Source organism: Equus przewalskii, chromosome 28 (genome assembly GCF_037783145.1).
Source record: "Equus przewalskii isolate Varuska chromosome 28, EquPr2, whole genome shotgun sequence".
Taxonomy (NCBI): domain Eukaryota; kingdom Metazoa; phylum Chordata; class Mammalia; order Perissodactyla; family Equidae; genus Equus; species Equus przewalskii.
This window is the reverse complement of record NC_091858.1, coordinates 31,571,997-31,588,544: the sequence shown is the minus strand read 5'-3', so window position 1 is coordinate 31,588,544 and position 16,548 is coordinate 31,571,997. Positions and strand designations below refer to the sequence as shown.

Genomic DNA, 16,548 nt, shown 5'->3' with positions numbered 1-16,548 from the left:
CAGAATACTATTAACAAGTGTGCTAATGACTAAAATTTGAACATTAGCTTATCTATCATCTTCCTGTATTTCTTATATAAAACCTTTATATATTTAATGTCAATGGTCTCTGATTATATATATGTGAGTGTGTGTGTGTATGTGTTAAAATAAGAGACCCAACAAAGCTGAATGGCTCAAATAATGAAAAAACTATACTATGCTTCCAAACTACCAATTTTATCATGTAAAATATAGTTTTCTAAAATAATGCATTTACATATATTAGAAATCAAATTTGATAGCTGAATCTTTTCCATACTACTCTTAACTATCACCTTTATGTAGGATTACCTGTGTTACTGTTTCATCCTAAGAACACAGGAGCGTTTCTATAACATTACATAAGGCTGAGCTCAGACATGAGGGAAAACGCTGCCAATTCTGGGGTGAAAGCCACAGTTGCCTCCAAAGCTACCACTTGACACACACACACACAAATTCTAGAGTGTTTGAATCATTTGAAATGGCCAATATTTGACCGTTTTTAACCTATAAAAAAGACAGTTTCATTTTAACTTATGCAGCCAGATTTACCTACACAGGCTTAAAACATGCATCGGAAAATACCCTTGACATCTATTACTTAGAAGTTGATTACGGTCAACTCTATAGAAAGGAAAACCTTAATGTCTCTATACACTGAACATTGACGAACCTTTGCTCCATCTATATTAAAACTAAACCGCATCCACGCAAAGAAAAAAACATTTTTTTAAAAAGGTGCACCAACCAAAATACAATAGATACACTCTTGGTCTTTGTCACATCAGATATCCATTCAAAGGTATCGATAATGGTTACATCATCAGATTTTTGACTACAACTGGCTACGAACATTGCGTTTGTGGCTCACACCAGGAATCCCTTGACCCAGCTTGACAAGCGTGAAAACATGAAATAAATGAAGGTTAACAAAGACTGGTCTAAAGGATAGTTCACAACAATACTGCAATGCTCTGATTACTAATACTTGACTGTGCATCTGGATACTTATATTTGAAAGATTTGCAAATAATGACGACATTCATGCCGGACATGACTGCAAGTGAGGAACAGACCAAAGGGGAAACCAAAATGCCTTCCAAGAGAGAAACATTCATTAGCCTTACTGGCAAGAGTCTAAAGCAAACAAGGAAACTGCGAAATAATTACTTAGTTACAAATAAACCCTTTTCAGCACAGTACCTTTTTGTGTCTGTCCCTCTTCCATATTCTCTTCCATGGCTACCTTTCTTCAGTAGAATCTGGTACACGGAATTAATCAAAAGCTCAATTAGATGTTGGAAAAACTGGTGATTTTTTTTTCCCCTGGGAAGCTCCAACAGCAGTGGCTTAGGCAAGTCCTCGGAGCTCAGCTGAGTCTCCCTCGCGCCTCTTGTTTGCTTGGAGACAGGCTGTCAAGTGTAATTTCATTCAAATTACTCTTCCGTGAAGATTATCAATGTTTCTTCTCAAAGCTGCCCATTGTGTGCCACTGTAAGCAGGTATGCAAGCAAAGAGCCTGAGAATTTTGGGGGGAAATTTGGTCTGAATCCCAGTAGCAGAGAGTATGATTCATAAGCCTTGCTTTGCATTTAAAATGGGGAAAAGAAATTGAGGTTTGTACTGAAATCTGGGCTTTAAATTGGAAGCAGGCTGAGCCGTGAACAGATGCAGGGGTGTCGTCCTAACATGAGGCGGACCACCAACCCTTAATTCCCCCTCTTTGCCACCAGAGTGGGAAAGCCCAGATCGCTGTGGGTTCTTTATGCCGCAGCAGTTGCTCGCCCAGCCACATACCTCCCAAAAATGCGTTTTCCTTTTCTCTCCTCCCTGAGTATCTAGTTAATTGGATTTAAAAGTGCCAAGAAAGGACACAATTACACCATCTCAGCGTTTATCTGTAAAAGGTTATTAAAAGAGGACTTGTAAGCTCACAACTTTCGGATTTAAAAGATATACAAATATGGTTTTCAAAAGAAAGAGTATAAACCTTTAAGCCTGAGAGATATGTTTTAAGCAATTATTCTACTTCAGTGCCAGAAGACCCTTAAAGGGAAGGGAGAAAAATACTGAAATTAAAAAAAAATCTATTGATGTCTTTGTAATGTATTGTTATGATTTTAGCCCACAAATGAGAATCTCTCGAAAGAGAATTTTTTCAAGAGTCATTATTGGGGAATGAGTAGGATGATAAAAGAAAGGAACAAATTCTAGATAAGGAACAACGGGATAAGCAATTTATAATGGGAATCTGCAGTCTGATTTGGAATGCAAATCACAACGCTGCAGGCTGGCAGTAAATTAGCATTTGTACTTCAGCCTTCTGAGTGACAGGGCACAGTCCAAGAGTCTCAATACTTCACAAAAGGTATAGGGAGAAAATAAACATACAGTTGTGTGTGTGTCTCTTTCAAGGGGGCATAAACCTTTGCTGGAGTATAAAGGAAGAAAGATTTCCTTCTCTCTGTCTCCATCTCCAAAAAAGCAAGAACACAGAAACACACACAAACACACATACACACAACTGTAATTTCTTACCTTTAATGAAAAATGATTTACATCCTAATTATCCACAGTATAAGTTTCTTGCATTACAGCATATATTTCACATACACATTTTTAAAGTGGATCAGTAGCACGTTCCACACCACCCTTGAAACCACATTACAAAGCAACTACTTAGGAGAAAGACTATTCTTGTCTAACATTCCACTTTATTTCTCATAAAAGAATGTTTAGCCTTCTTCCTTCTACAATCATTTGCTCTTTATTTTCTCTATTCAAACGGATTTGAACCCAAAGGTAAATATAATTTGAATAAATCAAAAACCTCTCTCTTCTGAATATATTTAATCTGTATTCAAAGGTTTGTGAACGCTGCTTGCTCAGGGCATGGAATGAAAGAAGAAACCATAAGGGAAATCAGGGACAATTCATTGCAGCATCTCTACTTCAAAGAACCCCGAGGCTGACGTAACCTGGCACAGAGTCACAACAGAATGGAGCATCCCTCTTCATTTATATTCTTTATTCATTTTATACCACAGAAACCACCAGGGAAACAAACCATTAATAGCAAAAGCAGTAGAAATAGTAATGCCACTTTAAATTTTTGGAGCACTTGACAATCTACAGACCCATTCACATGCATTAACCCATCTGTAAAACAAAAAAGGAAAATGTTATTTTTCCCTCACTTTATGTTGGAAAATACTGAGGCTCAGGAAGACCCGGGGCCTGGGCCCGCGAAGGACCAAGTAAGTCTTAGAATCCACGGAGGGATTCCTTGTGTAATGCACTGAACCTGAGAGCCACTTTCACTGCCTGCTCTATTCCATCATGAGTGTCTTCAGCATCTTCAAAAGTCAGTCTCCGTTCTAGCTTTCTTCTTCACCATGCATATGAAGTGAGAGACAGGGAAAGGAAAACATATTCATTGGGCAAGATAAAGGAAAAAGTAACTAGGACTTCTTTTCCTTCTGGAAACTTTTGGAGCAGAGCAACAAATTCTTACAATGATCAACTTTTTGTCTAAAGTAGGCTTTTTCACACAAAAATTGTTACCAAAGGAAGGCAATAGCAATTTATACTGATTTTTTAATTAAACAAAGCGTGACCTCATAATCCTTGCTGAATAGACTCTTATGACAAGAAATATCCACTCCACACAGCTTCCGTATGACAATCAGGGGTCAGTGAGCAGAGACTGATTGGTTTAATTGTGGTAAAATAAACATAACATAAAATGCACCATTTTAATCATGCTTAAGTGTACAGTTCTGTGGCAGTAAATACATTCACAGTGTTCTGCAACCATCACCATCATCCATTATGAGAACTTCTCATCCTTTCCTAATGTAAACTTTGTCCCCATTGAACACGAATTCCCCGTTTCCTTCTCCCCTAGATTGAGGGCAGGTGAGTTGCAGTGGCTGATTATTGTTTTATTTATTTATTTATTTTTTGAGGAAGATCAGCCCTGAGCTAACATCTAATGCCAATCCTTCTCTTTTTGCTGAGGAAGACTGGCCCTGAGCTAACATCCGTGCCCATCTTCCTCTACTTTATATGTGGGACGCCTACCACAGCATGGCTTGATAAGCGGTGCCATGTCCACACCCAGGATCCTAACCAGCGAACCCTGGACCACCAAAGGGGAACGTGTGCACTTAACCGCTGCTCCACCTGGGCCGGCCCTCTGATTATTGTTTTTAAAATTGTTTTGTAAAGTCTTGGTCTCATTTGAACTAAAAATATTTCAACAATTAAGTATTTCAAAACTAATTAGAAAAGAAAAACGGTTGACATTATTGTATATTAACTTTATGACTTCTAAAATGTACTGTATGAACCTTAAGAACTGACAATGCTCTTTCTCTAGACCTCCTTTAAGACCTACAAATTGAGATGACAAGAAGCCTTACCTAATATTCTTTCCACTTTATCAAATTGCATTTGCTCCACTCTATTTTTAAAATATATGATATGAGTTCAATAGGTAGTTAAAAATGGTAATAAATGTTAAATACTATTTTCCTTTCAAATATTGTCTAAGAAATATTTATAATAAATATTGCTTTTTTTTTCTCGTGGAAGCTAGAAGATACAATAATCACTAAATTTAAAACCACAGTAAGTCCTCATTTCTCTTAATTCACCTTAATTCTGAGCTGGCTCTTTCTTTAACACTTCATCTTATCTTTACAAAACATTTTATTATATAACCCTCCCCCCCAAAATCTATATATTCCACTATTATATAATTCATCACCTTTGTGATATAATGTTCAAAATATAGTCAAGTAAACAGTGTTAAGTATTAAACAAGGTGAAGTTTCCAAATACAGCATCAACTGTAAAAAATGTTCAAGTTCCTTGGGTCAGACTTATGGAAGAAAGGAGACAGGGAAAGGTATGAACCAAGTATAGTGCACAGGACAAACAGACATGGACATTGTTTAGAAACCAGTTATTTTCCTCCAATGTTTCAGACACAGATCCCACACTATCTTGAGAATTAAGTCTTAGTTGTTTTCTTCCTATATTTTGACAAAGAAAACAGAACTTTTTGACTGCTAGCTTAAGCTCTGGGTCAGAAGCTGACTTCCATTAAATTTTCTTAAAGAAAATTAAAACCACCACAAACACTTGAATGTTTTAAATATATTATAAAAGGAGCATCACATTCTTGGGAGTTTTATAATCGTATAATGCAGTCGAGTCACAGAATGACCACAGTCTTTACAAGTCTTGCTAAACTTAAGTATCATTACCCTACTTCCTGTCATTATTTAATTGTACAAGTGTTTATTTAGCGTTCTTACATGCATAGGAACTTACTGTAGGCAAGGGAGATACTGATCATAAACCCCTACCCAATGATGCTCACAGCCTAACAGCACAAGACAGATCAAAATGACAATGCTTTACGACAAGTGATACCCAATAAGGATAAAAACAACACAGGCTTCTATGTGAGCCCACAGAAAGCATACCTAATCTATTACTCAGTTTTGGTAGTTGGGAAAGTTTTCCTGCTTTTCCAGAAGGTACAGGTTGATCAGACGTGATACCCAAACAAGGTGATATTCGCCAGGAATATGGGAGGGGAGGATGTAGAGTAGAAAGAAAGGTTTTCTAGACAGTCAAAACTGAATACTCAAAAACTCATAAGGAGAGATGTTCTCTCGATTACACGTAATGGACTAACATCTGGCCACATCAGGGGAAATGCTCTTCTACTGTTTATTAAGCATCTTATCCCCAAGGTGTTCAGTAGTCTGGGGCTGGAAAATCCAGTTCTGAGTCTTGGCCCTTAGTTTCCCCATAATTACTGAAGAGGCAGAGAGACACTCCAGAGATCTGTCCTGTCCCCCAGAAGATTGGAGTCTTACAAGGGAGGAGATGAGAAACCTATTATTATTTATCCCAAGAAATTACCTCCATGTCTTTCACCCCAAGACCCTTCCTCTCGAATCTATTAATACTGTATTTTCACAGAGTTAGCCAAGCCTGCTGCCATGACACTGTCATGGCCTTGTGTACAACCCGTCAGTGGTTTGCCCACTCTTTAGGATGAAGTTCAACCTCCTTAGAGTGGCTGGAAAGATGGGGCATGACATGGCAGGAACCTCTCTCCCTGGACTACCCTCCCGTTCCATTCTTCACTCACTATTTCCTTCTCATTTCTCAAAATTGTCTATTGTTACACGTTACTCCTTTGGCCTAAAACAGTTTTCCTTCCACCTTTAGCTACCTAAATCTACTCACTTATCAGATCTCAGCTTAGATGTAGGGTCCCCTGGTAAAACTTCCCTGACTCACAGAGCACACCTCCTTTAGTCCTGATAACGCACGTCCTCACAGAGTTATCCCTCAAAGTTTGCAATTTACATTTTTCCCCCACTGGCCTTTAGTCTGGAGGCCCCATGAGGCCAGGGACTCTCTCTACCTCCCCCAAGACAAGCACACAGTAAGCTTTCAAGAGATGCTTTGTTGAAGGCATGAATAAATGAATGAAATAATAATGATGAATGAATGGATAAATGCAATGGCTTAAAACATACTTTCTCTTATGTTTAGCAGCTTCCACAAAGTATCTTGGAGTGTGACCCTCATTTACAATAATTCCAGGAGATATAAGTCATATTCATATATACCAAATGCCATGCCTGAGGACTTGATGACAGAGTGATAAAGAGATATTTCAAAGACAAAAAGGCACCAGAGAATCATTCATTGTGTGCCACACTTCCCTTACTAAGGGAAAGTTGTGGTGTCAGAGCAGCGATTACAGTGAGAAGAGATGAAAAAATTCAAGAGTGACACTCTTTAGATCAAATTTACCCTTTCAAAACAGGAAGAATCAATTCTAAGTATTTATTGTAAACCCAAAAGTTGATAAAAATCTAAAAACTTCTGAAAGTTTTTGTCTCTCTCCAAAATGCTAACAAAGGAGAAAGCAAATTCCTTTTTGGTAATCACGTTTTCCCTAAAACATGGCTGAAAGCGTGGGGGTGGCCTGTGCTTCGCAATGCAAAATCCAAACCCTTCCACTAATTCAGAAAGAGACAAGAAAACATGGCCCAAGCTGGTTCTTTATTTTCTCACAAATGCTACTTGAATTGAACTCACCAAGGAATCAACTGTATAGCTCTTCAGCTCACCAAAGACTCACCTCCACCTCTCACTCACTCACTCGCTCAGCTGGTATTGATGCAATGACTACATGTAGCAGAAGCCGGGCTAGGTGAGCAAGACAGATGTGGCTCCCTGCTGTCACAGAGCTAACAGCCCAGCTGAACGAGAGAGAGACATAACTAAACAAATAATTGGAACGAAGTATGAGAGATGCGATTATAATAATAACAACTAAGATGATACTCAGCTAGCATGTGTGGGCACTGTTCTAAGGCACTTACAGTATTTATGTCACTTAATCTACACAAAAATCCTATCAGGTAGGGGCTGGCCCCGTGGCCGAGTGGTTAAGTTCGCGCGCTCTGCTGCAGGCGGCCCAGTGTTTCGTTGGTTCGGATCCTGGGCGCGGACATGGCACTGCTCGTCAGACCACGCTGGGGCGGTGTCCCACATGCCACGACTAGAAGGACTCACAACAAAAAATATACAACTATGTACCGGGGGGCTTTGGGGAGAAAAAGGAAAAAAATAAAATCTTTAAAAAAAAAAAAAATCCTATCAGGTAGTTACTATTATTCTCATTTTTATAGATAAGGAGCAAGGCACAGAAAAGTTAAATTCTTTGCATAAAGTAACAGAGTGTTGGAGCTAAGATTCAAACCCGGGCTCTCTGACTCCAAACGCCATTCTTCAAAACGTCCCTGTATCGGCCTACACTTATCTAAGTAGTAGACACAAGAGCCTAATATAGGCTGAGGCCTTTGTCACAAAGTCCTATTTCAACACAGACATAGGTATTCATTCAAAAAACATTTAACTTCTTACCACATGCCAAATATGTTGCCAGATGCTATGAAGAACACAAAAAAAGTTGAAGAAATGGTTTTTGTATTCAAAGAAGTTGCAATTGAAGCTAAAAATAATGCTCATTTTAAATAGCAATAAATCAATGAGTATGTTTTTAGACGAAAACTGCTATAAGAAGTTGAAGAAGAGAAAGTACTTTATGATGTTTTGATAGATTTAATTAAGAAATACAGCTATCATAGAATAGAGAGCCCAGAAATAAACCCATGCACGCATGGTCAATTAATTTATGACAAAGCAGTCAAGAATACACAATGGGGAAATGACAGTCTTTTTAATAAATGATGTTGGGAAAACCGGACAGCCACGTGCAAAAGAACTGGGGCAGCCACTATGGAAAACAGTGTGAAGGTTCCTCAAAAAATTAAAAATAGAACTACCATATGATCCAGCAATTCCACTTCTGGGTATTTTTATCCAAAGGAAAATGGGTGGATTGGGTCAAAAGGCACAAATTCCAGTTAAAAAATAAATAAGTCCTGGGATCTAATGCACAGCATGATGACTACAGTTAATAATAGAATATTGTGTATTTGTAATTTGCTAAGAGAGATCTTAAAAGTTCTCATCACAAGAAAAAAATTTGCAACTGTGTGATGAATGTTAACTAGACTTATTGTAGTCATCATTTCACAACGTATACAAACATCGAATCATTATGTTGCACCCCTGAAATTAATATAACATTATATGTCAACTATATCTCAATAAAAAAATACAACTATCACCATATTCAAAGTGGTTTAGCAGAAATATGAAGAGATTTACTTAATGGACATATTTTGCTCTAAAAATACTCAGTGCCACAATTTAGCAATTGGGACATTATGGCCAGTTCCTATTCCTTTTTTAAAAAAAAAAAAATTAACTTTTCAGACACAATATTGTACCTAAATAATAAACACCTGTATACCTACCATCCAACATATAAAATAAAATATTGTAAAGATATCTGTGCCCCTTTGTTAGCTGTATTTATCTCCTTACATTTACTCAATCCTAGCTACTTACTCCTGTTAACCACCTGTCAGTATCAGGGTGTTTTATTCCTGTCTACTGTCCTCATAACAATATATATGTATATACTGTATACATAAATATTATATACTGTCCTCATAATTTAATATATGTATGTACACTGTGTATTATATATCCACCCATCCACCTATCCACCCACCCACCTACACACACACACACACTATTTAGTACTGCTTTACAGGCATTGATTTTATATAAATGGTTCTTTATTGTTTCTTTCCACATGTTTTTCGTCAATCTTTTGGTATTTGTAGATCTAACCTGTTGATGAACATTTAGTATTGTTTACAATTTCTAAAGTACTATAGAAAATACTGCAATGAATCTTTTTATATATGTCTCTGCATGTAGATATGCAAAAGTTCCTCTAGGAATGTATTTTATGTATGTGTATACATACATAAATATGCAAATATGTATGTGTATATATACTATATATACATGTATGTATATATACTATATAATATAATAATAAATGTATGAATATATATACATTTACACGCTAGCATGGAATTCTTGGGTGAGAGAGTATGCATATATTCAATAGATGAGATATTGTCAAAAAATCTCCAAAATGCTTGTGCCAGTTTAAATTCCCATAGGACATGCCACAACTAGAAGGACCCACAACTAGAATATACAACTATGTACTGGGGGGATTTGGGGAGAAAAAGCAGAAAAAAAAAAGGAATAATGCAAAAAAAGAAATTCCCATAGGAACTGTCGGACAGTGTTCCTGTCCTACATCTTCAACAATACTTGATTTTTAAATGTTGCCAAAAGATACACTTTAAATTCATGTAAGTATTCATTATATATCTGTTTTAATACGTATTTCCTTGAGTATTCATAAAGTTGAGAACATTTTCATGCCTATTGGCCATTTGATTTTCCTCTTTGGTGAATGCATACGCTTTGCTCACTTCTCCATGTGTTGTTTGCTTTATGGTACTCCTCTACAGATGTTATTTTTCAGTTCTTTAACTCTAATTTTAAGATCCTTTAACAGTTAAATGTATTACAAATAACTTTTTACATCATGCTTTGTGTTTCACTCTCTTGTGGCAACTTCAATCATATGGAAGTATTAATCTAACAGTATTTTCCTTTGTGACTCATGTTTCCACTTATGAATTCTAAAATCATAGACATATTACGTATTTTCCTGAATTTTCTCCCAAAAGTTTTAAAGTGTTGCTTTCATATTTTGGAATATAGCTCCACTGGAATTATTTTTTTAATGAATGGAATACTATACAAATCTAATTTATCTGTCTTTCTATTCAGATCACTATTCCAAATCAACGTATTAAGTAATCCATGATCTGCAAACTGATTCACTATGCCACCCCAGCCACATACGGTTTCTAAATATAAATGGGGCTATTTCTGAGCTGTCTATTCTGCATCATTGGTCTGTGAATCCATGCCTATGTCAAGAACACATTTCCTTAGTTACTCCAGCTTTACAAGTTCTTTATATTTGTAAGAACAAGCCCTCAACTTTTTATCCTTCTCTTCAAAATTGTCTTGGTAAAATCTTGGCCCTTCGGTCATCCATATATATTTTAGAAAATCAGCTTTCCAATACTACAGGGGAAAATAATTTGCATTTATTGAACTTACAGTAACTTCATGAATTCACTGAGAGACAAGTAATATCTTTACAAAATTGAATCAGCTTCCGTGGACATATGACATCTGTCCATTTAATCATAACTTGCTTCGTATATTTTGAGGATATTTTTAAGTGCTCTCTCTAAGAGCTTTCACATCTTTTGTTGTATTTTGTTTATTCCTAGGTATTTGGATTTCTTTTATGAAAATTTTTATATTCCATTTTCTAATTCTTTTTGACCGAAGTAGAGGAACACAGTGTTTGTAAACTAATCTTATAAGAAGCAAATTGTTAAACTCTCCTATAGTTCTAATAAGGTATAGGTCTTGCTATTTCTATGCAATCACAACATCCTTGACTTAAGACAGATTGGCTTCCATCTTTCCAATCTTTATATTTTTATATATTGCCTCTATCTTTCTGTGCACTCTAGGATCACCAATGCAATGCTGAATTGAACCAGTGATTTAAAAAAGAATGATGCCATTGTTTCACCATCGTATCTCGTTTAAAGTAGGTTTTGGTAGAGGCATTTTATATAAATGCATAAGTTCCCTTTGATTCCGTATTACTGGCACTTATTTATCAAAATGTTTGAATTTTAAAAACTCCTTTTTCTACATCAAGTAAGATGATTATATATAGGGTCTCCATTAATACACTACAGTAGAGAAACACATTTGTAGGTTTTCTGGTGTTAAACTCTGCTTACCTTCTTGGTACAAACTCAACTTGCTCATGATATATAATTGCTTTAACTTTGATTTTAATATATTGAAAGCTGTTCTTTTAATTGGAAACCTTCTCCTTTTCAAGCTGGTTTCCTCTAAACATTGATAGTGCTAATTGAAAAAAAAAAAAGCTGTACACTTCAGGAGAGAATCCTAAAAATTTTAGTACATAATAAAATTGGAACATCATGTAGCAGTAAATGATTATGTAAACCATGCTTATTGATATGAAAATTGTTTATAATAAATAAAATGATAGGAGGATATAACAAAATGGTCTGAGTAGTACTCTTCCATGTTTTCAAATGTTCATAATTATATGCACAGAAATAACTCTAGACAAATGTATTTGAAAATGCTAAGAATCCTTTTTTCTACAAAGTAGAATTTGCAATATTTTTTCATTCTTTGCATGCCTTTTGGTATTGTTTAAATGGTTTAATAAATATTGTAATTATCAGAAAATAGAGCAATTTTATAAATCTGACAATGGTAAGTTGGTTGCCACTAACTGTCACCTACTATGTTCTAGGTATTGGGCAAGCAGTTTACATACATTATTTCTAACACCCACAACAACTCTGCAAGCTAGATGTCTTTCATTTTAGAAAACTGAGGAAAAAAGTTAATTGAGAAAAAAGTTAAACAACTTTCTCCAGGTAACACAGCTGGTGAATGAAGAGTTGGGATTTGAATTTTGGTCTTTCTAGTTCTAAACTCACCGCCCACAAAAAGATAAGTCATTCTGTATTTAATTAACACAGTCATAAGGCACTTCATGATAGCATTTCTTCACTTTTGAGTAAAGTCTTAGTGTTGCATTAATGGACAATGGACATAAGTTATACCTTAACTGAAGGATGAAGTATTTTTTGCTCCATTCATTTGAACCAAGGTTTAACCATTTAGAAATCAGTTAAGCCTAACCTTACATATCACATTGGATATTGCAAATGACAAGCCTATAAAAATAAATAAATAAATAAGAACAGAGAGTGAGAGACAGAGACAGAGAGGGAAGGAGGCAAACACTATGTTATGCAAAGCTGCAGCTTATCAGAAGCTGTGAGTTTTGAAATACTGATTTTAAATCTTGCTTTGAATGTTCCTGCAGACACAGATGATGGGAAAAATCCTCTGAAAAAGCTGATTACACAACAGGATGCATAGAGAAATGAGGAAAAATAAGATTCAAGCCTTCTCAACTTGTTATATAAGCATTTTGGGCTTTTTGCTTATACATTAGATTGCAAGTCCTTTTATGGATGAAAAAGTATATTGAAGTCTACTCTTAGATTCCCAGAGATCACCTCAGGCTACCTAAAAATTCTTCTTTTCTCATAAAAGGAAACTACTCACAGATTGACAACTTTTCTCATCCTTCAAAATGCCCTCTACCAATACATCCGAACTAATGTCTCAAAAACAGCGAGTAATAGGCTTCTCCAATGGCCGTCAAGATGAAAGGCACTTCCTTTTCTACTTCTAAGGGGCATGTGTGATTTTATGCATTGTTCCTTTTTTGTGAGCTGGATATCTGAAGATATTTTGGGGGTTGTTATTCTTGAGCAAGAAGCCTTTGATTGTAATCTACTCTCCATTAACTAAGGAAAATACAAATATGGCCAAGTGCCTAAGCACCGGAACAGCCAGAAAACATTATCTCAAGAAAGTATTATTGGCAATGACGTGTGGTCTGTTTGGATGACAGACCATGGCTCCAAGAAGATCGACACACGCAAGCCTCAACAACACAATTTACACCCTAAAAGCTCCTTTGTTCCATGTGCACACTGTTAGGTTCAAATGAACCCTGGAAAACACCACTTGGCTCCAATCTGGTTGAGCAGCAGCCACCCAATCTATCAGTTTGCAACTGTTCTTTATGCAAATAAGTGATATAAAAATATATTTAAAAGTTGCCCTTGTTTAACAGTTTTAACATTTGTAGCTAAATAAGTAGGAGGCCACTATAAACTTCTAAGTATTTCTCTAGGCATTTCTTACTGTATATGCTGTGTAGATCATACAGAATCATCAATATAAATTGCATTGCAAATTTAAAATGAATTTTAATTCTAAGATAACATTATCTTAAAATACAAGATGTTCAAGGAAACCTTGCTCAGGGATAGTCTTTCATTCATTAATTCATCAACTATACACTGACTGCTAACCATCTTGCAGATACAAATCTAACTTCTGAGGCAAGTGCAATAGAAACATACACTAGGTCCCTGTTCTCGCGGCATTTGCGCACCAGAAGAGGAAGGTATAATGCTAAATAAACAAATACACAAAAAAAGGCAATATCAGGTTCTGATATGTGCAATGATGAAATCAATCAGGATAATATACTAAAGAGTGCTCAGGGGGCTCCTCTAGCTTGTCTTTTCAATATATGGAGCCCTTGAACATTATCCATAGGTATAATAATAAGCGTATATCTTAAAATCTCTCGGATGAAATGGTCACCAGTAGAATTTTATTATATATTTATTAGAGAAGAAGGAAAACACTGAAAGAGAGTCTTGAGCAATCAGCAGTAGTCATAAATGTTATGTTGTCTGTCCAAATTGGATTTTTTGTCATTGTTTTGATGTGGTACAATGTAACCTTTTTGAACTGGAACATTTAATGCAAGTCAAGTTGAAACCAAAGTTATACTTTAAAAAATGAGTGACGTTGCATTCAATCTCAAAAACCATTTGCCATCAATCTATATGCTCAGGCTTAGAACACCCTGAAATATTACCTAATGCACAAATCCTTTCTGTGTGCATGTGTATGTGTGTGTGTGTGTGTGTGTGTGTGTGTGTGTGTCCTGCATTAGGATCAGGATTGAAACATAAGTCTGTGTGACTCCAAAGCTATTACATTTTTCATTATAAAACACTGCCTTTTAAATATACCTATCAAGTTGCCATTCAGAATTTCTGAGTTGTTAATATAGTAGTTTCAACATTATGTTGACTTTTGATTACATTCACTAAAGGAGGTAAATATTGATATATCTAAAACCAAAATAGTAAACAAAACTGGGTGGTAGAAGCAGGTGGTAATAAGCACCCTTCTCTGGATGGTCTACAGAGGAGACAGTGCAAAAATGGACAATGTGTGCAGTGAAATCTAAAACACCTTTTGTAAAGTTTCTCATGTCTCAAAAATCAGAGCTTACTGAGTCTCTTATGAATGAAGTCATGCTATAACCATCACGTCCCTGTATGTCAAATCAGGCAGTACAATAAAATGGGGAGACCACTAACCTTTAGGGAAAAAATGGCTCCTGGTAGTAATTTACTTCTTTATTAACAAGCATTCTGTCAGGTACTCTGCTATGTACTAAGACGTACCACTAACCTATTATATGATTCTAGGAGAAATTTGCATTTCTTCAAATGCAAAATAAATTTATTAATACTTGCCCTGCTGACTTCCCAAGGTGATTGCACCAAGTGCCAGATACTGTGCTAAATGTTTTGTATACTCCATCTCATTTTATCCCTCCAACATCTTCATGGGATGGGCATCCTTCATTAAAGCCATTTAGCAGATGAGGGAAATAAGGCTCCAGATAAAAGTAGATGAAAAAGTTCCTTGAAAAATATAAAATGCTATACATGATTTCACTCGTATGTGGAAGACAACAAATACACGGATAAAGAGAACAAATTAGTGGTTACCAAAGGGAAAAGGGATTGGGGGGTGGGCGAAAGGGATAAAGGGGTACATACCTATGGTGATGGATGAAAATTAGACCACTGGGGGTGAGCACAATGAAGTGTATTCAGAAATTGATAAATAATAATGTACACCAGAAATTATTCAATATTATGGACCATTATGATCTCAATAAAACTACTTGAAAAAATATATAAAATGCTATACAAAAATGATGAAATTATAACTATTGTTTAAAATGATGTAATTATACCATTTTATGCTTAAGTAGGAAGAAGTAAATCATGCTGTATGAGAAATATCAAGCCCTAAGATACCCCTAGAAAATGCAAATTGATGTTAGCACATTAGTGCACCTGATACAATTCAGAACAACAATACAAAACACCTAGTTAGGGCTTATAATATGCCAGTCACCGTCCTTAGTATTTTTGTCCTTCCTTTTACTCAGTAATCTTCAAAATAACCCTAGGAGGCACACGCTATTGTCAGCCCCACTTCACAGAAGTGGAAACAGAGAGAGAGAAAAACAAGTGACTTGCTCCAGGTAACTGCTGGGAAATGGCAGAGCTGGAATGAGAAACCAAGCAGTCTGGCTCCTAAGCCTGTGCTTTTAATTAAAACACTAAACTACTTTTGTGAAGTAGACTATAAAGGATGCAAACCAATTAGCTATTTATTCAACAGGCTCAAGGAACAAATGGCTGGATTATTTTTCCTCACGTAGAGGCCTTTTGGCCATTCTCAGGTCAGCATGATGTCCTGGAAGGAGCTTGGTTTAGCAACGTGTTTCAAATGGCAGTTCTGCCAGCTCTGTACATCCTCCGTGACCTCCTTACGGTTCTGTTTCTCATTTGTAAACTAAGAAAAAGGGATTTTGCAAGATCAAGTGCATTCAGCACACATCTTGGCACAGGCACGGTTGGCACTGAGTAAATATTAGACTTCTTTCTCCAACTTCAAATGTGACATCAGTTCAAATAATTGAATCTCCCATAAACTGCTTAGGAAAAGATAAGAGAAAGCCTTCAGGTCATGAAATGTTAAGTTTTAAATTAACTATATATTGTCTTGAGTCATCAGGTAATCTGCTTTGTGAAAATAATGTTATCCTGAGTATCTATAAATAGGAATATTTTTTTTTCTCCCTGAAACACTATGTATTAATTTTCTCAGGGGTCAGTATATTGGATTTGACAGACTGGTGGACTGACGTGGTTTAGCAATTCCTGGATCCGTTCTATACTTGCCCATGCCATAGGTCTGCCCAAACAAATCTGATCACAAAGTAGAATTGTCTTGCAACTGTTATGAGGCCGGAGAGGAAGCATGAGACGTGAAGCCTGCTCAATAAACCACACTGGACGTCAGGGGCCATGTGAGCTTTTCATCTTATAAACTGTGTCCAAGGCTTACGGAAGGGCATAATTTTGACATGTCATGTGTTTA

General features: G+C 36.2%; 1 protein-coding gene across 6 annotated transcripts in view; it reads right to left on the bottom strand.

The window, feature by feature from the left end:
- The window catches only part of GPM6A (glycoprotein M6A), a 307,705-nt gene that overhangs the window by 149,291 nt on the left and 141,866 nt on the right, over window positions 1-16,548 (bottom strand). Inside the window, exon 1 of one of the 6 annotated variants that reach the window (XM_008525669.2) lies at window positions 1,228-2,513. The exons of the other annotated variants lie outside the window; for them this stretch is intronic. Within the exon in view, the coding sequence (XP_008523891.1) occupies window positions 1,228-1,264 (37 nt within the window). The 5' untranslated portion in view covers window positions 1,265-2,513. Of the gene's footprint in view, window positions 1-1,227; window positions 2,514-16,548 lie in introns of those variants that run through there. 6 annotated transcript variants of the gene reach the window in all.